This window comes from Diplotaxodon limnothrissa, linkage group LG23 (genome assembly GCF_057381915.1).
Source record: "Diplotaxodon limnothrissa isolate DT_005_m linkage group LG23, D_limnothrissa_male_GT1.1, whole genome shotgun sequence".
NCBI lineage: Eukaryota > Metazoa > Chordata > Actinopteri > Cichliformes > Cichlidae > Diplotaxodon > Diplotaxodon limnothrissa.
In genome coordinates this window covers 28,766,613-28,790,741 of record NC_140617.1, presented here as the reverse complement: position 1 = coordinate 28,790,741, position 24,129 = coordinate 28,766,613, and the positions used below count along the sequence as shown (strand labels likewise).

Genomic DNA, 24,129 nt, shown 5'->3' with positions numbered 1-24,129 from the left:
CGTTTCTTGCTTTTTAAAATCTTTTCAAAGACCCGGCCGCTCATGACGTGACAGATGTCAGCGGTTTTCATGAGACTCGAGTGACAAGAGAATAAATCTGAGCTCGTTTAAATCGGCGCATGCTATTGTTTTGTGCAGCGGTTCTCAAACTTTGGAGTTAATGCAGGAGGACATGGATGCTCTGGATTACTGAACCCCTGATTTGTTTTTTAAACCCTGTGAAGTCTGACTGTCACCTTAGCTTTCATGTTTTTGAAAAAAGGAAAAAAAATGCACTTTTTTTTTTGGAAAGAAACTAAATTTTGCCATCTTTTTGCAAAGAACTACTTTGTTATAGCTTAGGCTTGAGGGTTAGGAGTATTTAGACCTCCCAGGGTTAACTGCGGTGAAAAAGATTACACCAGATGTAGCTGCTAGTTGTAAAATCCCTGGATAAGATGGAGCTGATGGAGCTCTTTTATTCACTCCTGATATTTTTGCACTAAATAAAAACAGGCTTATAGAGGTTTCAACGCAACTGTTTCATTATCTGAGTAGAAACGTGAGAGTCAAAGGCTCAGATGGTGTTTTGTACAGACTAGTAAGACACAAAAACACAATGCAAAACTAGACAAACGCCACAAGCTGCAGCAACTTCAGAGCTAATGAAGCCTAAAACATCAGAGTAAGTCATCCTGTCAGCCAGATGCTGCTAATCAAATGCACTTGATTGACTGAATAATTAATAAGTGTGAGTGCTTCTATAAATCAGGGTGTTGGGGTAAAATTCACCCTAAGATCAGACCGTGCAATGCTCAAACTGGCCTTTTGTGAAATGACCACCTGTTAAACCTGCAGACCCTCTCCTTCACCCTGCTGAGTCCTCGGTAGCTCTGAGGAACAAAGTCTGCTTTTACTTCACATGTTGTATAATTATTGTAATAATTATTATCATAATAATTGTTATTATTATCAATACTAAGTGGTTTAAGGTTTCCATATATGTAAGGGATATAATATACAGAATATAAAGAGTTAAAACTCAATCAGCTCCACCTTAAAAAGCTCTAGCTCTATGAATCGTCTGATCTAATATTTCAGGATACTTTTGCACAAATCTTATAATAAACTGATTTTTCTCCAGGTTACTGCCCGTCCTGGCGAGCAGCAGCAGGTGGTCAGGGTCAAAGGTCAAGCTTTCTGTAACCATGAGGCAGGCGGTGGAGGCTCAGGTGTTAAATCCGCACTGTGAGTTGGGAGAACACGGTCAGTAGGAGTGTTTTATGGTCTAATGATAATGTGCTTACACACGTTAACCACAGATTCAGCCTTCTGCTAACGTGTCTGAGTTTGTGCTGCAGGTTTGCGTCAGATCCTGTCTGACGTCATAGAGGAGGTGAGGCAGTCTGTGAGTCAGGACATCGACGGAGCAGAGATCCTCCACAGTCTGCTTAACGCCGCCTGGCTGCAGTCACTTCTCAAGGTCTGAAAACTTGAAAAACAGAATTAAAAATCCTGGTTTCAGCGGTTAGTTTTCAGCGTTCCTCATTATACAGGGTGGGCCATTTATATGGATACACCGTAATAACATGGGAATGGTTGGTGATATTAAAGTCCTGTTTGTGGCACATTAGTATATGTGAGGGGGCAAACTCCTCAAGATGGGTGGTGACCATGGTGGCCATTTAGAAGTTGGCCATCTTGGATACAACTTTTGTTTTTTCAATAGGAAGAGGGCCATGTGACACATTAAACTTATTGGTAATGTCACAAGAAAAACAATGGTGTGCTTGGTTTCAACGTAACTTTATTCTTTCATGAGTTATTTACAAGTTTCTGACCACTTAGAAAATGTGTTCAATGTGCTGCCCATTGTGTTGGATTGTCAATGCAACCCTCTTCTCCCACTCTTCACACTGATAGCAAAACCGCAGGAGAAATGCCAGCACAGGCATCCAGTATCCGTAGTTTCAGGTGCTGCACATCTCGTATCTTCACACCATAGACAATTGCCTTCAGATGACCCCAAAGATAAAAGTCTAAGGGTGTCAGATCAGGAGACCTTGGGGGCCATTCAACTGGCCCACGACGACCAATCCACTTTCCAGGAAACTGTTCATCTAGGAATGCTCGGACCTGGCACCCATAATGTGGTGGTGCACCATCTTGCTGGAAAAACTCAGGGAACGTGCCAGCTTCAGTGCATAAAGAGGGAAACACATCATCATGTAGCAATTTCAAATATCCAGTGGCCTTGAGGTTTCCATTGATGAAGAATGGACCCACTATCGTTGTACCCCATATACCACTTCAAACCATCACTTTTGTTGTTCCAACAGTCTTGGAGGGATCCATCCAATGTGGGTTAGTGTCAGACCAATAGCGGTGGTTTTGTTTGTTAACGTCACCATTCACATAAAAGTTTGCCTCATCACTGAACAAAATCTTCTGCGTGAACTGAGGGTCCTGTTCCAATTTTTGTTTTGCCCATTCTGCAGATTCTGCGTGCCGATCTGGGTCATCCTCGTTGAGATGCTGCAGTAGCTGGAGTTTGTAAGGGTGCCATTTGTGAGTAGCTAATATCCGCCGAAGGGATGTTCGACTAATGCCACTCTCCAGTGACATGCGGCGAGTGCTACGCTGTGGGCTCTTGCTGAATGAAGCTAGGACAGCCACTGATGTTTCTTCATTAGTGACAGTTTTCTTGCGTCCACATTTTGGCAAATCCAACACTGAACCAGTTTCACCAAACTTAGCAAGCAGTTTGCTAACTGTAGCATGGGAGATGGGTGGTCTCGTAGGGTGTCTTGCATTGAAATCTGCTGCAATGACCCGGTTACTGTGTTCACCAGATGTGTTAACCTCTTTGACATGTCAATAGCTGTGAACAAGGAGAAACTTGTAAATAACTCATGAAAGAATAAAGTTACGTTGAAACCAAGCACACCATTGTTTTTCTTGTAACATTACCAATAAGTTTGATGTGTCACATGGCCCGCTTCCTAGCGAAAAAAACTAAAGTTGTATCCAAGATGGCCAACTTCTAAATGGCCACCATGGTCACCACCCATCTTGAGGAGTTTGCCCCCTGATGTATATTAATGTGCCACAAACAGGACTTTAATATCACCAACCATTCCCATGTTATTACGGTGTATCCATATAAATGGCCCACCCTGTACTTTGGATCATGCACCAAAATCTTACATCTTATCTTATATGAGGAAAGATGACTTACACCAGATTTATATACAAATAACATAAAATACAAAATGCAGGTAATGTAATCTAAAGTAAATGCAAAGCCTAAATGTCCTCTGCTAATTTCCTTTGTTTTAGTTAAGAGACGGTAAAATGTGTCAGTAGGCTTTGCAGGGAGATCAAGGGGTGGTTCTACAAGCTGCTGAATCATACGGGTGTACTTTGTTTATCACAGGACTGCATGCCTCCCTCAGAGTATCTAAGGTCAGATGTTTCCTCATTCACTGTAGTTTTGATATTTGTTTTTATTACTTGACTGTTTTCAGGTTTATGAGTGTTTGCAAAGATATCTAAGAGATTCTCCTGCACCAGCTCTGGATTACTCTTCGGGACTCTCGCTTGAGGTTCATCTTCCAAAACAATTTAATGTAGTTATCATGTCCAAATGTTGTTTGGTTGGGTTTTTTTTTTTAAAGATATTGAATGTTTCTGTCTTTATAGTTGCTGATTGATATCAGGTCCTTACCAAGTTGCTCTGAAGAGGCCAAAGAGCTGTACCATCTTCTGCGACAGCCACACCTGCAGGTTAATAAACCACTATTGGTTTCACGTTGACGTACAGAAGAGGTTAAGGGCCTATAAGGCCCATTGTAGCTCAGGCATATCCGTAAATCCTATTTTTTTGTAGTTAAATTTTCATGTACTCATGTTTAGTGCATATTTTGATTAAAAAGGGGGAGTGTCATTGATGATTATGTTGGTTTAAATAAATCAACACCCCTGAGTCATACTGTCAGAATCTTCGAAGCACAGACCAAGGAGGAGGAGTAGCAAGCTTTCATTCATTAGCCTTGTAATCCCGCTGGAAAACTCAAAAACAAGTTTTATTTGTTGTTATTTATCATCATTCTGATCCTTACTTAGAGTTTCTACGGTATCTGACTTTTATCTGATTTTGTGCTCAGCTCAGATAAAATAATTATTATGGCTTATTTTAACATTTATGTAGATGCTGAAAATGACAGCCTCAATTCAGTCTATTATTAGACTCAGATGCCTTCTCTTAACATGGAAAAGAGCCCACCCACCACTTTAATCACATTCTGGATCTTACATATGGCATAGAAGCTGAGCATTTATTAGTGGCCCTGAAAACCCTCTTTGTCTGATCATCTGTAATAATAATAATTAAATAATTTAAATTTACAATAATGGATTACAAAGCAGTGGGAATTAAGATCTCATCATAGTACATCATAGTCATTGTTATTGTTCTCTGTGCTTGTCCTGCTCAGTGCAGTGTTCGATACTGTCAACAATAATATTCTCTTACAGCGATTAAGAGCACACTGTAGGTATTACAGGTACTGCACTGCAGGGGTTTGTATCATATCTCTCTAATAGACTCCAATTTGTTCATGTAAATGGAGAGTCCTCTTCACACACTAAAGTCAATTATGGAGTTCCACAGGGTTCTGTGCTAGGACCAATTCTGTTTACATTATACATGCTTCCCTTAGGCAGTATCATTAGAAGGTGTAGCATACATTTTCATTCCTATGCAGATGATGCCCATCTTTATCTGTCCATGAAGCCAGATAACATATACCAATTAGTTAAACTGCAAAAATGTGTTAAAGATATAAAGGCTTGGATAATCTCTAATGTCCTGGGCCCTATTTCAGGAAGCCGGTTTAGTGCAAAGTCTGAGTAAGTATACCATGAGTTAACGAAAACTCTGGGTTTTCGGTTTCACAAAGCGAGTTTAGATTAATTCTGAGTGAGTCACTATGACGACACACTCCGTGAAGCTAACCTGCCCCCTAGCAGGTTTACTTCAACTAACCCTGACCTTCTCCGCCTCTTTGTCGGAAACCTGACTGTAGGAAGTGTCAGACATGGCGTGCCCCTTCCTTGAAGAGCCAGTAGATGTTGAAGCCCAAATTCTCCGCAGAGCTCTCCACCGGGAGAGAGTGATTAGAGCGCGTTTGGACATTTTATCATTTCCTGATGATTTCCTGTGTGAACGTTACCGTTTTTCAGCACAATCTATAATTTATTTGAATAACATCCTCAGGCCTAATATTGCTCATGTGACACATCGCGGACATTCTCTCAGTTCTGTACATATTATTTGTATTGCACTTCGTTTTTTTGCAAACGGGAGCTTTCTGTATAATATTGGTGACGCTGAGCACGTTTCCAAGGCTACCGTCTGTCGGGCAGTCAGGAATGTTACAGTTGCACTGAAACGTCTCCTGTACTCGTTTGTGGTGTTCCCCGGTCATAGACCCACAAGATTTATCAAAGAGGGATGCCACAAAATTGCAGGTATCAGGATGAACAAAACCTAATTCATGATGTGGTGATACTTGAACTACTACTTAAATTTTACATTTATTCCCACCGTTCCCAGGCGTGATTGGCTGTACAGATGGCACTCACATTCCAATCATTGCTCCTTCAGTAAATGAAGGAGACTATGTGAACAGGAAGTCTTTCCACAGCATTAATGTACAGGTACATAGTTCCCTGTAGCATTTCAAACTAACAAATTATTTCATTATAGTAATGTATGCTAATTTGTGTTCTCTGCACTGTGAAGATCATATGTGATGCTGCCAACATTATCACAAATGTGGAAGCCAACTGCTCAGCCTCTGTGAGTGGTGGTGGTGGAGGACCCCCACCTGTTTTTCAGGCCTCCGCTTTTTTTTTCTGTTGGCTATGACGGGTCACATTTGAGCATACAGAGTAAGCAAATATGTACTTGTAATGTGCTCAGATAATTTCAATAAGTGCTTACAGAAAGAAAATTAATGTAGCCTCTAACTGCAATTGATTTACATCGGACAAACAGACCAAGCACTATGGCTCATAATACAATTACACCTTACCTGTTTGGACTATATTTTTATATTTCATTTTTACTTGCTGCCAGGAACGTTTGGGGCCTGTTGGGTTGCACCTGCGCTCACATCACATCACAAAATAAAATGTATGAAATAAAAAATAAAATTAAATATAATAAAATAACGTGTTAAATGGGTGGAAATCCCTAGATCAACGTTTAAATTAACACTCATGCATTGACTCTGTCGGCTATGTTTTGCCATGCATGCTCCCTTTCTTTTGCAGCTGAGGCTGTGTTACTTTTTTTCCGCGGAATTTGCATGTTATCGGCATATGCTGCCATCAGAATTTCGGCCTCAAGCGCTGTAAAATACATTGACCGCGCCTTCTTTCCCTCCGTCTCCATGGTGACTCGCTTAATCTGTGCTCCACTAATCAGGGCTTTATGTATCCTCGTGCGCGCGCTTAACTTGGGGTTAAAGCAACTCCGCGTTGACTGAACTAATTGTTATCAGCCTTTCTGAAACCGAATATTCCGAGTTGGACAGTTCGGGGTTACTCAACCCTGAGTATCGTTTTTCACTCTGAGTTTTCTAAACCGGCTTCCTGAAATAGGGCCCAGCTTATACATTCAGATAAAACTGAGGTTATTCTATTAGGCTCTGAAAATCCCAGAAATGTGGTGGCTAACCAGATGCTGACTCTGGATGACATTACCTTGGCCTTCAGTAACACTGAGAGCAATCTTGGAGTCGTTTTTGACCAGGCAATGCACATTACAAACAAATACAGGGAGTGCAGAATTATTAGGCAAATGAGTATTTTGTCCACATCATCCTCTTCATGCATGTTGTCTTACTCCAAGCTGTATAGGCTCGAAAGCCTACTACCAATTAAGCATATTAGGTGATGTGCATCTCTGTAATGAGAAGGGGTGTGGTCTAATGACATCAACACCCTATATCAGGTGTGCATAATTATTAGGCAACGTCCTTTCCTTTGGCAAAATGGGTCAAAAGAAGGACTTGACAGGCTCAGAAAAGTCAAAAATAGTGAGATATCTTGCAGAGGGATGCAGCAGTCTCAAAATTGCAAAGCTTCTGAAGCGTGATCATCGAACAATCAAGCGTTTCATTCAAAATAGTCAACAGGGTCACAAGAAGCGTGTGGAAAAACTAAGGCGCAAAATAACTGCCCATGAACTGAGAAAAGTCAAGCGTGCAGCTGCCAAGATGCCACTTGCCACCAGTTTGGCCATATTTCAGAGCTGCAACATCACTGGAGTGCCCAAAAGCACAAGGTGTGCAATACTCTGAGACATGGCCAAGGTAAGAAAGGCTGAAAGACGACCACCACTGAACAAGACACACAAGCTGAAACGTCCAGACTGGGCCAAGAAATATCTCAAGACTGGTTTTTCTAAGGTTTTATGGACTGATGAAATGAGAGTGAGTCTTGATGGGCCAGATGGATGGGCCCGTGGCTGGATTGGTAAAGGGCAGAGAGCTCCAGTCCGACTCAGACGCCAGCAAGGTGGAGGTGGAGTACTGGTTTGGGCTGGTATCATCAAAGATGAGCTTGTGGGGCCTTTTCGGGTTGAGGATGGAGTCAAGCTCAACTCCCAGTCCTACTGCCAGTTTCTGGAAGACACCTTCTTCAAGCAGTGGTACAGGAAGAAGTCTGCATCCTTCAAGAAAAACATGATTTTCATGCAGGACAATGCTCCATCACACACGTCCAAGTACTCCACAGCGTGGCTGGCAAGAAAGGGTATAAAAGAAGAAAAACTAATGACATGGCCACCTTGTTCACCTGATCTGAACCCCATTGAGAACCTGTGGTCCATCATCAAATGTGAGATTTACAAGGAGGGAAAACAGTACACCTCTCTGAACAGTGTCTGGGAGGCTGTGGTTGCTGCTGCACGCAATGTTGATGGTGAACAGATCAAAACACTGACAGAATCCATGGATGGCAGGCTTTTGAGTGTCCTTGCAAAGAAAGGTGGCTATATTGGTCACTGATTTGTTTTTGTTTTGTTTTTGAATGTCAGAAATGTATATTTGTGGATGTGGAGATGTTATATTGGTGTCACTGGTAAAAATAAATAATTGAAACGGGTATATATTTGTTTTTTGTTAAGTTGCCTAATAATTATGCACAGTAATAGTCACCTGCACACACAGATATCCCCCTAAAATAGCTAAAACTAAAAATAAACTAAAAACTACTTCCAAAAACATTCAGCTTTGATATTAATGAGTTTTTTGGGTTCATTGAGAACATGGTTGTTGTTCAATAATAAAATTATTCCTCAAAAATACAACTTGCCTAATAATTCTGCACTCCCTCCATGTGGTTCTGCACATTCATGCATATATTACTTCTAGGCCAGACTATTGCATTCGATTTTTATCAGGCTGTTCTAAAACTTCCCTGAAAAAGCCTTCAGTTGATCCGAAATGCTGCAAGAAGAGTACTGACAAGGACTTTAAAAAAAAAAAAGAGAGAACATTTTGTCTCAGATTAGCTTCTCTTCTTTGGCTCTTTGTTCCTCCAGAATCAAATTTAAAATCCTTCTCATCACATACAAGGTCTTGAATAATCAGGCCCCATTTTATCTTAAATACCTCATAGTGGCAGTTAACCATCCCTCACTTTTTCCTTCCCCTTGTCACCAAATACTTGCTCAAAGGGGGTCATCTGATTGTTGAGCTTTTCTCTCTGATATTGTGGGGTGTTTACCTTACAATATCCAATAAAATACAAGTACAAAGCACTTTGAGGGAACAGTTGCTGTGATTTGGCACTATATAAATGACATTGAATCCAACTGAAAATTCCCAACATTTCTTTTCTGTATTTCATTAGTGAACTATAGTATTAGTGAAACTATGATTTAAATGTAACTAGACTTACATATGTACCTGTGTCTTTTCTATTGTTATTTGCTACTGTTAATTGTTACTGTTCTTAGTCTCAGTCTGGTTTGTCTGTTTTCCATCAAGGCCCTTCTTTCGGCTCATGATACAATAGCTCTGAAGGACTATGAGCCGGTGTTGCCCCCAATGCCAGAAGACCTGCCGGACGATGAGGAGGCCACCCGGATCGTCTGCCTGGTGAAGAATAAACAGCCACTGGTGAGATTCCTGAGCTAATACCTCCTCAACAGGCAAATGAAATCTGGTTTGTACAGATGGTTCTGAGCTGAGTAGAACATCAGTAGACCAGCTGTTTAGGAACTAAGCAAGCTTTTAATGAGGCAAAAATCTTTTGTTAGGTATGAATCTAATTTATTATTATCTCCTTAATTAACAAGCTTACTGGGACGAGGAAAATCAAAACCTTTCAGTTTTCAAATCAAAGAAGAAAGTATGTAAATTAAATATTAATTCAACGTAACTATGGCCAGTCAGTCCCCCAACCAGGGGGAAGTCTCTGGCTGTGTCTAGGAGAAACTGGTCGCAAATAGGAACATGGTGCTGCACCTAAACCCCCTTTTGATAGCTTTGGCTTTGGCTGTAGGTTGCATAGAAGACGCTAACAAACATTCACTAAATACTTGCTAATTGGCTGCAGGCTGTGAAGAGTGCAGCACAAACTTGCAACAGAGACCCTTCATCTTCAAAATACGTCACTGGATGATGGTCGGTGTCTTCCATGCAAACTATGGCCAACTCCAGCAATCTGCTAGTGTCTAAAGCAAACACAAGTAGGTTTTGAGGGCAGAGTTATTTTTGTGTACTCTTATTATGAAGGGATAGAGTCCAAAACAGTTTATTTTAAACATATTTATTTCTGATTTAATGCTGGATAACTTACATAGGAGTCTTTGGGGTTTGCTCCAGTTACCACTTTAAGCTTTGGCTTCATTTTGAAAGTGCTGCTTTGTTTGTTGTGTGCAGTGCATGACCTAAATAGAGGCATCCACATACTTTTGAACTTACAAAAAGTTCATTGTATTTTAGGTGGATGCAGAAGTGGATATAAAACCAAAATCATGTGGAGAAGCAGGAAACCTGACTCTTTAATCTGGACCATGAAGGAGTTACTTTTTTTCAGGACTGCGTATGTAGGCAGATGCTCCTGAATATTTTAATATGTTGGGTTTTTGGCCAACTCAAAATAAGTCAAACAGATGACAGAGAGCAGATGTTTGATTCATAATCTGTCATTTGTATAATTGTCTGTTGATGCTACAGATAAATTTCGAAGAGCAAAAGCCACTGGAATAGAAAGGAAACAAGACAGTTAGGAGACATCTGATGCTAATTTATCATCTTTTTCTATATGTCTTAAATGCATGCAAATGATTACTAGTTCAAACCTTGCTTTATCCGAGTGGAACATGATTCTGTTGTCTCACAGCTTTGCAACCACCACAAAGTTGGCAAGCTGTTGCCCAATGCTTGTCCTCCCTGTGCAAAAAGCCCCAGAGGGGGGATCCGCCATCACTTGAACACCTTGAGGCGTTTGACCCGACAGAAGCTTCACAGAGGGACAGGGTTCGGGGTCCAGAACCCCTCAGCTCAGAGTTGGATGCTAAAAGCAAATGATTCGTCATGGTGCAGAGTCCGGAGAGGAAGCTACCCGCCAACCGAGCCAATGCATCACCTGACAGAGGCTCGACCATACCCGTTACCACAATGTAAGCCTTTGACTGGCTGCCAGGTGTGCTGCAGCACGCCGATGTGCCAGTGCAGAGTTTGTTACTCCAACATGTTGTGGGAGCAAAGGTCAAATCGCTCTGCACCTTCAGTCTGCAGTTCGGTCCTGATTGGTAAGGAAAGATCTGGGCCTTGTTTTCCAATGAGTGCATCTTTGAACTGCTTTTATTTCAACCTCTAAGATGCTTTTGGAAAACAAGCTGGTTCTTCATCACTTCTAATTGCACTGTCTTCATCCATTCATCCATCCCATTCACTCATGGATTAATAATGTCTGTTTTCTCATTGGAGACGTGGACGAGCTCAACAGTGGAGACGAGTACGAAGTAGGACAGTCCACTGGTGCTCCATCACCATTTCCCCAACGTTTGACCATGACTCCACCATGTCTCAGCATGCATGATTACTTCCAGCCAGGCCTGTCTCCAAGGTTCAGAACTAAAAGCCCTTGCATCCGAACAGCCCCACCCAGCCCCATGCGGCCTCACCGCATACTGGAGGTGCCGCCCGTGGAGCTCGTCAAACAGGAGAGTCTGGACGAGCTGAGGACGACTGTACAGTTGGCCGCCAGCTCCATGGAGAGCAGCACCAAAGACATAAAGCTCCTTGGGGAGAGGATGGCAGCAGCCACAGAGCACATGTCGGTGACAGTGCAGGACAACTCGCAGGCTTTGCTCCTCCTCACGCAGGTTGTGGACCGGTTGCAGACACTCCTCACAGCCACCAGATCTGAAGTAAACACCCTTAAAGCTGCTGAGCAGGAAGGCACTTTGAAGAAAAGCCCAACTCAAAAGCCTCAAGGGCACCAGTCCCCATGTTCCTTCAGCTCCTCCTCCAGCTCCCTCAGCAGCTCCTTGGACCCTCCTTCCACCTCCCAGTTGGGCAGCTGCCAGTCTCCGTCTTGTCGTGGATCTCCCTGGGACACAGTGAAATCAAAAAACTCTCCTGTGGCACAGAAGAAGCACAGCCACACTGATCTGGAAACATCCAAACATCAGCTTACAAATGGCCTGTTTGATGAGAAGTTCAGTCCCTTGAAAGGAGGTCGCTCAAACCAGCGGAAGAAAAAGAAGAGGAAGAAGGCGACATGAGAGCTGTCCAGAAAGTGGCCTTCTTTGGGTCCTTTGTAGGAGCACCGTGGCTACCCTGCAAACAGTGGTAGTTCATGTTTCTTTTGTCTGTTTCATTACATTTCATCTGTGGCAAATCAGCTCCAGTTTCCCTTCGCTTGTGTCACTATTACGTTATTTAGGCCTGAATTAAACCTTCAAGTCTATTCTTGCATATCCATCAGAGCCACATCTGTCCATTTTATCTTCATTTATCTGACCTGGCAGCAACTGTTTATTCTGTTTTTTCATTTCGTCTTTCTCAGGGAGCAACTATAAAAAGAAACGAGATCACAGGAGAGATTTTTATAGCTCGGGTGATTCACGGAGGGCTTGCGGATCGCAGTGGTGAGCCCTTTTTTTTTTTTTTACCCCCGTTTAACCCCCTATAGCTAATGTCTGTTGTTTAGATGAGTAAACCCTAACTCTAATCTTAACTCTAGACTTTTACTGGAGGATTCCTAGATTAAGCCTAGTGCCAGACTAAAAGAAAACATCAGTGACGATCTACACTGGAAAACATCTGACACGTAGAGCTTAAAGTTATGCATTAATGCAAAACTGAACTTTCTGTGCTGGTGCTGAGGACAAATTGTTTGCAAACATCTGTTTTGGGGCTTTAACTTCATCTTGCACTCTTTATTCTGCAGATGTACACAGACCATCTGATTGTGTTCGTTTTCAATGTTGGGATGATTCATGTAGGAAGACAAAAAAAAATCTTCCTGGTCAATCTGCTTCCAAATTCTAGTGCTAGTTGCAATCAAGCACTTTATATAAAACATGGATCTCATCTATTGATTTGTGGAGCTTCAGGTTGAGATTTTTTTGGTCCATAAGACAGTAACTTTACCTTTCTTTATTATGTAGTTTTCACAAGTGAAGACAAAATTAGAATCATGTTGAACTTTTTACTGAGGTCATGAATAAGGTGGTGGGTAGGGTCTGCACTCCTAGACAAAGGGATGGATCTTTGCTTCCAGAGAAGCTTCCCCCTGCTGACCATTAGGGGAAAAAAATGCAGGTTTCTCGTATTTCTGCTTTGGCATCACTTTTCAGACCCAAAGCTTATACTATATGGGCAAAAGGGCTGGGCCATCTCCACATTAAATCTACAGGAGCTGCTCAGCCATGAAGCTCATAGGTTTTGTGCTGATGTTAATGCTGGAGGAGATTTGGAGCTCTACAGTTATCATAAAGACAGGGTGCATGGCTAGGTGATTGATTTTAGACACCTGTGCCAATGGGACTCAAAATACCTGAATTCAAATAGTAAAAGGTGTGGCCCCGTACTTTTGTCCATGCAGTGTACGTCTATATTTGTTTTTGTCCCATTTTGGGAGCATTTATAAGACAATCCTAACAAAATAAAAGGTTCAGAACCAGAGACATGGACTGGTTGGGTTGGACAAAGTTTTTGTTCATGCAGACAGGACTTTCTTCTTCTGGTTACAGACACATCCTCATGTGGCTTTTACCTTTACCATGAAAAGAAATGTAACTTTAGACAATTTTAAAACATCCACACTGGTTATATAGTATACTAAATAAGCTCTGACAGGCAGCGATTGGACCTGTAAGCTTTTAAATGACAAGTTGTGCTTAAATTTGATTGCTTTTGTTATTGATTATAACAATATATTGATCATATTTTCGTTGAGGTTTTAGTGTATTACAAACAAGATAAACTACAGTAGATTAAAGCACATAAAAGTTAACAAAACTAAAGAAAACATGAAATGAAAAACTGATATCTTTTTTACAGGGAGTGCAGAATTATTAGGCAAGTTGTATTTTTGAGGAATAATTTTATTATTGAACAACAACCATGTTCTCAATGAACCCAAAAAACTCATTAATATCAAAGCTGAATGTTTTTGGAAGTAGTTTTTAGTTTGTTTTTAGTTTTAGCTATTTTAGGGGGATATCTGTGTGTGCAGGTGACTATTACTGTGCATAATTATTAGGCAACTTAACAAAAAACAAATATATACCCATTTCAATTATTTATTTTTACCAGTGACACCAATATAACATCTCCACATCCACAAATATACATTTCTGACATTCAAAAACAAAACAAAAACAAATCAGCGACCAATATAGCCACCTTTCTTTGCAAGGACACTCAAAAGCCTGCCATCCATGGATTCTGTCAGTGTTTTGATCTGTTCACCATCAACATTGCGTGCAGCAGCAACCACAGCCTCCCAGACACTGTTCAGAGAGGTGTACTGTTTTCCCTCCTTGTAAATCTCACATTTGATGATGGACCACAGGTTCTCAATGGGGTTCAGATCAGGTGAACAAGGAGGCCATGTCATTAGTTTTTCTTCTTTTATACCCTTTCTTGCCAGCCACGCTGTGGAGTACTTGGACGCGTGTGATGGAGCATTGTCCTGCATGAAAATCATGTTTTTCTTGAAGGATGCAGACTTCTTCCTGTACCACTGCTTGAAGAAGGTGTCTTCCAGAAACTGGCAGTAGGACTGGGAGTTGAGCTTGACTCCATCCTCAACCCGAAAAGGCCCCACAAGCTCATCTTTGATGATACCAGCCCAAACCAGTACTCCACCTCCACCTTGCTGGCGTCTGAGTCGGACTGGAGCTCTCTGCCCTTTACCAATCCAGCCACGGGCCCATCCATCTGGCCCATCAAGACTCACTCTCATTTCATCAGTCCATAAAACCTTAGAAAAACCAGTCTTGAGATATTTCTTGGCCCAGTCTGGACGTTTCAGCTTGTGTGTCTTGTTCAGTGGTGGTCGTCTTTCAGCCTTTCTTACCTTGGCCATGTCTCAGAGTATTGCACACCTTGTGCTTTTGGGCACTCCAGTGATGTTGCAGCTCTGAAATATGGCCAAACTGGTGGCAAGTGGCATCTTGGCAGCTGCACGCTTGACTTTTCTCAGTTCATGGGCAGTTATTTTGCGCCTTGGTTTTTCCACACGCTTCTTGTGACCCTGTTGACTATTTTGAATGAAACGCTTGATTGTTCGATGATCACGCTTCAGAAGCTTTGCAATTTTGAGACTGCTGCATCCCTCTGCAAGATATCTCACTATTTTTGACTTGTCTGAGCCTGTCAAGTCCTTCTTTTGACCCATTTTGCCAAAGGAAAGGACGTTGCCTAATAATTATGCACACCTGATATAGGGTGTTGATGTCATTAGACCACACCCCTTCTCATTACAGAGATGCACATCACCTAATATGCTTAATTGGTAGTAGGCTTTCGAGCCTATACAGCTTGGAGTAAGACAACATGCATGAAGAGGATGATGTGGACAAAATACTCATTTGCCTAATAATTCTGCACTCCCTGTAATGCATGTTTGTGTTTGTGTGTACATAGGTCTACTCCATGCAGGGGACCGGATCATAGAGGTGAACGGTTTTCCTGTGGACGGGATGGAGCCTGAGCAAGTTATCCAAGTTGTGGTGGGTCATTTGTTCATCAAATAAAATGTGCTCTTGCTGTTGTGTATTGTTTGCATCCAACATTGGTTCTGTTCATGCTCCATTTTGTTTTCTTACAACCAATCAGCAAGCTCGGTCGCATGGCACCATTATGTTTAAAGTCATTCCCATCACAGAAAGGCCAGTCCACAACCAGACCATGGTGAGTCTTTTACCACAGCTCCATTATTATTGTCTCTGTTCACATAAAAAATATTTACCCCTATTTTGTGTGTTTCTCTTTGCTAGCTATACGTACGGGCCATGACTGACTACAGCCCTCAGCAGGACCCGGCCATCCCTTGCGCCGATGCCGGCATGAGCTTCAGAAGAGGCGACATCCTGGAGATTGTGGACCAGACAGATGCCCTCTGGTGGCAGGCAAAGAAACTACCCAGCAGCACAGCATGTGCTGGCCTCATCCCCTCCACCAACCTCCTGAAACGGTCAGATATGGTTCTTTTAAGCATGTTCTTCCAATCTTGGACTGCATGTAATAGGCTTTCATTTTGCTGTTTGGTCATTTTTATGGGTAAGGTGTTAAAATTCCCTGATTCATTCAATTCCATCTCCTAAAAGTCATCTTTAATTCAGTTCAATTCAATTTAACAGTATTGAGATACAAATTAATTAAACTGAACTGATTAAAAGAAGAAGAAAGAAAACCTGTGAGCAAGCACTTGGCAACAGTGGGGACAAAAAACTCCCTTTAAAAAGGAAGAAACCTCCAGCAGATCCAGGCTCAGAGAGGAGCGGCCATCTGCCGCAACCAGTTGATGGGTTGCAGAATGGAGCTGAGGACAAATTTATATACAACTAACATACTATAATATCTGCTTATTTTTCTTTTCATTTTCCTTTTGGGGCTTTTCCTCTGACATATTCTGACTTTGGCCCTTAAGAGCTACTTGTTTGGTAACACTGGCCTCTTCAGCTTGTTTTTCTTGAATTGACTGCTGCACTGTCTCATTTCGGGCCTGAGGATTTTCTAATTTAGTAAAACTGACCTCTTTTTCTTGCTATTATATGTCCAGACATGATCGAAATGTTGTGATGCTTACCAGGTCTTTAAAATGAGATAAATACAAGTTCAGATAAAGCATGAAATATGACATAAATATTACACTGTATGTTTATTTGTTTAACAGAAATTCAAGCCAAAATAGAGAAGCTGTGTGTGAAAAACTAAGTACAGTCTACTGCTTCCATAATTAGGAGGGTAATTAGCACCCAGGTGCTGATAATCAAATACAATTGCTTTAACTGATCTTCCCCAAGTATGAGCACCTCTTTGAAAGCAGAAATGTTGGCAGTTTGCCGGTCTGGAGCATTCAGTTATGTGATGTGTTTTTTTGCTGGGATGTCAACTCTTGGTAAGATTGTGGTCCTGGGCACATTGCAGTGATTGACCATGACTTCCTCTGTATATCAAAGTATTCTAGAATCAAATGTGAGGGCATCTGTCTGACAGCTGAAGCTTGGCTGAAACTGATCATGCAACAAGACCAGATGACTCTCTGTTATGTCCTACAATGTATAACCTCAGAAGTGCAACAGTATGTCCTTTATCAGGTTAGGATTACATGAAAAAACAAAATTCATATTTGGCTTATTCAAGGATGGCCATGTCTGCATAAACAAGTGATAAAAGTGAGACTTTAAATAATAATGAAATGCTCTTCCACTGGGTTTAAAGCTTTAAATATCTGATTTAGATTTTGTTGTTTGACATATCCAGATGACTGGATGGATGGAGCTTATCAGCTAATGCTTAAGGCTAGCTGGCTAGCAGTAATATTTGTGATCCTAGTTTGGGTTAAAGCAAAGTATACTGAGCAGCCAACTCTTTATAGTAACCTCTAGTACAATCAAATGCTGAGCAAGGAATCTGAACTGAATCAGACTGAAAAGGGACATGTATTGAATGTATTCAGTGAGACTTAAAACGAGTAATTTAGATCATTTACTCCTCAGGAAATTGTTTCCTGGAGTCATAAATGAAGTGAAAAATCAAATATAATGTGAATATATATATATATATCATATATAATTTGGGAGCATCACCTAGAAATGTCTTTTTTGACATCTCATAATATTTTACAGGTGGCATAAAAGTTGTCTCATCTTACTCTGTTTCTGCTTGTTGTAACAGGAAGCAGAGGGAGTTCTGGTGGTCACAGCCTTACCAGCCACACACCTGCATTCAGACCTGTGAGTGCGCTCAGGTTTTCTTTTAATCATCATTAAAGTCACTGCTTTACAGCTTCACAGATGAGTTTTCTTTGTGTTCTGCTCCATGCTTACTGAAGTGAGCACTGTAGAGGAAGGTAAGAATAGACTACATTAAACTTAATCAAACTTGAATCGTTCTATAACTGATCTGACCTTAATTATCTCTGTTTTTCCAACCACAGAGGAAGACTTAATGGCGATTGATGACAAATGTGTGGAAGCAGGTAAACCTTTACCTTCCATTTACTGTGTAATGTGCCTTTTATTCATCTTTTACACACAAACTAACTAACCACACAAAAACGTCTTTGCTTCTCTGTCTTTAACTTGTGTCTGTTTGTGTTTCCTGCCCCGATAGACGAGGAGGCATTTGATTCTGGTAGGTAAGTCTTTGCTGATGTAATCCGTTCTGTCCCTGAATTTGTTTCGTGCCCTTCAAAGGAAATTTTTGTTGTTGTTTCTTTTCCAAACGTTCCTGCTGCCTGATGGGGAAATGTCAGAGGAGCTCAGAGAAGGTGAGAAAAGCTTAAAGAATTGTGTTCTTATCTGCCTCACAAGAGTAAATTTATACATTTCTTTAATTTAATTTAATTAAAAGAGCAGACCTCCTGACTTGTTATGGAGATAGGTCACATGTTCTTACTTGGACTGATATTAAATCATATATTAAAACAATAAAATTCAATAGTGCAGGAGCCAGTATAGAAACACAAAATATGAGCATAACGGTCCTCTGTTTTATAATTGGTGTGTTGCATTTTAAGAAATGTAGCATTTGGTGTTTTTGTAGCTTATCGCCGGGGTTTCTCTTCTGCCGCAGACTTTTTTTTCTGTTAATCCAGCAGTGCATCATAAATCCCTGAAGTGCTGTTTAATTTGCAGAGGTAATTTAGACTTTCCAGTAATTTACATCTGGGAAATGGAGGCTGACGCAGTTGCTTTGGTTGATTTCAGGTCAAAATGATGCACTGTATTATTTTGCATGCTTTCTTTTTTTCATGTTTGACATTTTAGTGTGTAGGGCTTTTATTGGAGTCATTACATAAAAAATAATCAAGATTTTTACAAAAAGATGAGCCTAGCATTAAATGGTAGATAAAAAGGAGACCTTTTCATATGCTCCAGCTTGCTTTGAGCAGCCATCTAGCCCATATGATGATATGACCAGCGAAAGTTTACCCAAAATGCACTTTGAAATTATGCTTCTTTCTGTTCCTCCACTCTGACCTAGGGATATGACTCTCAGCCTGGGTGCAAGAGGTTTAAGTTGAATCCCGGACTAGCCCCCAAAAATGTTAGTTCTTACATCCATGGCTCAGAGAAACATTTGAGTAGCAAGTCTAAGAATTTTTAAATAATACAAAAATAATTTCTCCCAAAGAAAGCAAATAAGAAAAACTGAAGCAAATTCACAACGCTTCATCAGTTTGATTGCTGTTGCTCCCAACTCACCAAAGCAAATTTCAAACAGCAACTAAAGCCAAAGGTTGATGCTGATAGAAGAGAGAGAAAGAGCGGCCCATAGCATAGCTGCATCTGGCTTTATATATGCAGCTGACCTTCAGATTATTAACAATGACAGAAAAAAGAAAAACATGGTAGTTAATGTGCTGGCTCAGCGAGGCACATGTAACAGTCACCGACACTAAACTGGTTTAGTTTTTGCGATTGAAAGATAGTTGAGTTTTGCGATTGAAAGTGTGGTATATCCCGTGATACTGCCTTCGCAGGTGTTTATAGGAAAAACAAATTAGGCCATAAATTGTGAGATTTATATTTCAATGTAAAACTGGTTTTAACAGAGGTACGAATTTTTCAACATAATATTTAATAGTAGCACTGGAAAAGCAAAGAAAATCAAGTGTAAGCATAAAACATTGACACAAAGCAGCTTGCAAAGTACCCCATAACTAGGGCTGGGTATCGTCACTGATTTCTAGAATCGATTCAATTCCGATTCACAAGGTCCCAAATCGATTCGATTCAATTCAATTTGATTTGAATCTGGGAAATTTTGACAGTCAGAAATATTATAATTCAGATCAGTACATTTACATATTTTTGTATCTATAAAAAGGAAGCTGAACCTCGTAAGACTTTATCAAAGGTGTGAGCATCACAGCAGATGCCTTTGTGTCAAAGTAGCTGAAGATAAAACACAGAAAAACATGAAGGTGATTTTTCTGGCCTGGGATTTTATAAAAATATTCTGCAGTACATCAAAAACAAAAGAAAACCATTAATCAACATATGAACATTACCTCTGAAGTTACAGCGGTTTTATTAGAGACACGGCTGAGCATTTTGCATAATTTTAGAAAGTTTAAATTTGTTCAGTATTGAACGGCAGAAATTAGGTTTTCTTTTCGGAAGTATGTAAAACGAAAAAAACCAGCGGTCAACAGCGCTGTAAACAACGGTAGACTTGTGCGTAACAAGCAAGCGAATAATGCAGAAAACATATTTTTAGATGGGAAACTGTTCTTGAAGTACAGAGAGAGAGAGAGATGTGCATGAAGTGTGATTTTATCGTGGTGGAAGCAAAACAGTGAGAGTGAATTCATGACGATGTTTATGTGAAGCGCAGTTTGGCTCTTCTTTTGCTGCTGGTTTGGTCAGTATTGTTTGGAGAGAGATAAAACTAACAGCTTTAGAATCAGTGCAAAAAGGGCGTAAACACAAAGTGCGGACCCGCCAAAACATCAGAATCAGTGAGCTGTCAGCTTTCAGCCCCAACCGTGTCCATGCCGTCGGGTGAGAAAGGCACATCTCACTGATTCTGATCCGCGGGTCCGCGCTTTGTGTTTACACCTCTGTGCAGAATCCGTGTTCCTGCTCTCATTTACTGTCTTAGCTGTTTGGTGGTTGTTGAAATTTTGAGGTTTCACCTGAGATTCTGGCATTTCGGGCAAAATAAATTTATATTAAAACATCGATTCAGGATTTTAATGAATCGATTTCACGTTATCCAAGCCAGAATCAATTTTAATCGATAAATCGATTATAAAAACCCACCCCTACCCATAATCGTAGCACAAATCCTCTGTTATTATTTGTAACAGGTGTGTTGCATTGTGGGAAATGGGAAGGATCCAGTGTTTTTGTGGCATGAACCACACTAAAGACTAAATACTGTATGTATGCTTATCTGACTTTTTCTTTTAATCCAGCAGTGCATCATAAATCCCTCAAGTACTGTTTGAATTTGCAGAAACATTTTAGACTTTGTTTTAGGGTGGAGGCTTTATGGGACACGTGGGCTGATGTAGTTGCTTTGATTGATTTAAGGTCACAGATAAAATCCAATCCTGTGTATCTCTGTCTCGCTCCCCACCAACACACATTGGCTATCATCTGGATTACCCAGGAACAACTTACAACTAATAAATCTAATGTAAAGGGGAAAAAAAGTGTATATATAGCAAATTTACAACTTAAAGTTCCTACGTTATTACTTTAACGGTTACTACGCATCCTTGGACTCTGGTATTGCTTAGTTTTCAGTAATTTCAAGTAAAAATTATTAACAAAACCATTTGGAGGTAATTTGACCCTAAAATAAAAATAATTGAAATGCACAGAAGACTAGCTGTTGCAGAGATGTAATCTTCCCAGTGTGTCCCGGGCCTCCATTCCTTTCCTGAAACATCTCATGTAGGAGGCACCCAGGATGCATCCTGATAAGATGTCTGAACCATGAGGAGTGGCTCTGCATTATTCACTGTGTTTTGCAGAATTATTTTTAATTACACTGTGTGCAAATATCTGTATTTTTTACATCTCTTTTATTGTTGTTACCGATCTTTTTTCCACATGTCTCACCGTGTTACGTCCTGCTTTTTTTTTTAAAATCCAAACCAGAGGAGGATGACTTTAGAAGCAACATTGAAGGAATATATTTAGGTAAGCCTTCTCGAGCAGCAAATTATTTCTCTTATAATGTTGCTCAAACTTGTTGGTATATTTAGAGTTTAGTTCTGTTTCTGTGTGTGTTGTGGATCCATTTTTGAGGGTTATCTACTGACATCTGTTCTTTTTTATCAGCGGGCTTTAGGCGCAGCATGCGTCTGTGTCGGCGGCGGGCTCACAGCACCACCCAGCCGTCCTGCAACACCCGTTGCCCCAGCAGCTGCTACAGTGCCCTCAACAGTCCATATGAGGAGGTGGTTCGTTACCAGCGCCACTCAGAGGATGTACACCGCCTCATTGTCCTCTTAGGTACAGAAAACATTTCAGTCCTTTAGTTTAGCTTACCAAACATCTACACTCATAAGCCTTTTAGATACACCTTGATAGAATCGGGGTGGGTGCTCTTTTATCTTCAGAGCTGTCATAATTCAACAAGGTGCTGGAAACACTCTTCAGAGATTTTGGCCCACATTGACATGACAGCGCCACACATTTGGTGCTGTTCAAATAACCAGTATGAGATGATTGTGTGAAATGGTGTGTTATCCCGCTGGAAGGAGCCATAAGACGATGATGATGCTCAATTAGTACTACTGGCTTAAAGTGTGCCAAGAAAATGTCCTCCATACGGTTACACCACCTCCACCACGAGCTGGAACTGCTGATAAAAAGGGAGGATGGATCCACGTTTTCAGACCAGGCAACATTTTTCTAAACTCTTCATAACTTGGTTGTAACAAGTGGTTATTTGAGTTATTGTTGCCCTTCTATTAGCTTGAAGCAGTCACATAGAAAACTGCGACAAACTGGATATTATCTCTTCTTTGTGTATGCATGTGTATGCATGTGTAATGTATATATAGACACGTGTGTGTGTGTGTGTGTGTGTGTGTGTGTGTGTGTGTGTGTGTGTGTGTGTGTGTGTGTGATTTACATTGCTGTGCTTGAGAACCTCCATCTACCGGAACCAAATTCCTTGTATGTGTCTGCACATATACTTGGCCAATAAACATTGGCCAATAAAAATTCTGATGCTCAGTTTGAACTTCAGCAGGTCATCTGGATCATGTCTAAATGCCTAATGCAATAACAAGCAGTTGAATGAAAGTATATACAAACAATTAACATGCGCGTGCTTTTTCAGGTCCGTCTGGTGTAGGTGTGAATGAACTTCGAAGGCGTTTGGTTGAGATGAACCCAAACATCTTCCAGGGACCAGTGCCATGTACGTAATCATCTTTTCAGTCACAGACATCATGAAAATTTTTAATTGAATTCAAAAACACTATTAAAAAGCAGAGTTGCCTGAGAAATCCTAGGCATTCTCTTCTTTCTGGGCTCTTTGTGTTTTTGTCTCAGATTCTGTAATAATCAGATTAAATGGTTGATTTTTCTTTTTTCCTTCTCCAGACACTACAAGAGCACCCAGAGGATATGAGGAATCTGGCAGAGAATATTTCTTCGTCAGCCGAGAAGTCTTTGAGAACATGGTTTATCACAACAGGTACAGCTGTCTGCACACATTAAAACATTAATGAAGTTGTGGAATGTAGATGGAACTGATGAGAGCTTAGCCACAATCGATAGATTTTAGCCCCACTGTCTCTGTCTTTTTTTTGTCCGGCAGGTTTCTGGAGTACGGCGAGCACAAAGGGAACATGTACGGCACCAGCATCGAGTCTGCAAAGGAGGTTTTAAACAGCGGCAAGATCTGCGTCATCGACATTGAGCCAAACGCAAGTCCAACTCAGACACAGTAAAGAGAGCCAATAGATAAATAAAAGTGTTTTCATGTAAATTTGTATATCCTTCTTTAGGCCCTCCAGGCAGTGAGGACACACGAACTGAGGGCCTTCGTCATCTATGTTAAGCCTCCGACTCTGGAGCGCCTCAGGGAGACAAGACAGGACTCGTACATCACCACCAACTACTACGTCAACCGGCCATTCAAAGTATGACGCTGGGCTTAGTTGTCTGGTTAAAACGTCCACTCTTAATTTGGAGAAAAAAATTTCTTTTTCCTAATAAGATAATTATTTACATTCACATGTGATTGCTCTCATCCAATAGAGCATTACAAAGATATTGGTACACACAAGGGAAGGGATTTGATTTGGGAGGTCTCAAATTTTATAGGAACTTTTTCTTTACCCCCAACTTGACTTCTTCTGTTTTAATTAGAATAGGCAAAATCTATATCGGCCTATGAGACCTCCCACTCATACAGTAGAAGTAGTCTTATCTTTGGTTTTACTTCATCAGGATGAAGACTTCCAGGAGATGGAGGAAGCAGCACGGAAGATTGAGTCAAACTACTGGCAGTTCTTTGATCATGTGATCATCAACAATGAGCTGCAGGACTCCTGCGTTGAGCTGCTGACTGCAGTGATGAGGGCGCAGGACGAGCCACAGTGGGTCCCTGCCAGCTGGATTCGACCCACGTCAGAGTCCTAGGAGCAAAGTAGAGGAGAGGACGTCGGGTCAAAGCAGTGATTTTTTTTTCTTTTTTTTACTGTACAGTTTTTAAAAAATGAAATCGTGACATGTAAATTCAGTGATTGCTTTTGTAAATATACTCGTGTGTGTGTGTGTGTGTGTGTGTGTGTGTGTGTGTGTGTGTGTGTGTGTGTGTGTGTGTGTGTGTGTGTGTGTGTGTGTGTCACATGTGAGCTGGACTTTAAGTCTCTTCAAATCCCCAAAGATGAAATGAAGCTGGATCC

At 40.9% G+C, this 24,129-nt stretch overlaps 1 protein-coding gene across 1 annotated transcript; it reads left to right on the top strand.

Moving 5' to 3' along the window:
- Positions 1–1,187: 1,187 nt before the first annotated feature.
- mpp4b (MAGUK p55 scaffold protein 4b) lies at positions 1,188–23,863 on the top strand. Its single transcript, XM_085347847.1, has 21 exons — positions 1,188–1,245; positions 1,341–1,462; positions 3,507–3,584; positions 3,682–3,765; positions 9,042–9,173; positions 12,076–12,157; positions 15,165–15,250; positions 15,357–15,431; positions 15,518–15,714; positions 17,421–17,479; positions 17,578–17,595; positions 17,683–17,724; positions 17,859–17,879; positions 18,001–18,015; positions 21,362–21,403; positions 21,545–21,718; positions 22,554–22,634; positions 22,820–22,913; positions 23,037–23,145; positions 23,227–23,361; positions 23,672–23,863. The coding sequence occupies exons 1-21, from the start codon at positions 1,188–1,190 to the stop codon at positions 23,861–23,863; spliced, it is 1,896 nt and encodes a 631-aa protein (XP_085203973.1).
- Positions 23,864–24,129: the final 266 nt, after the last annotated feature.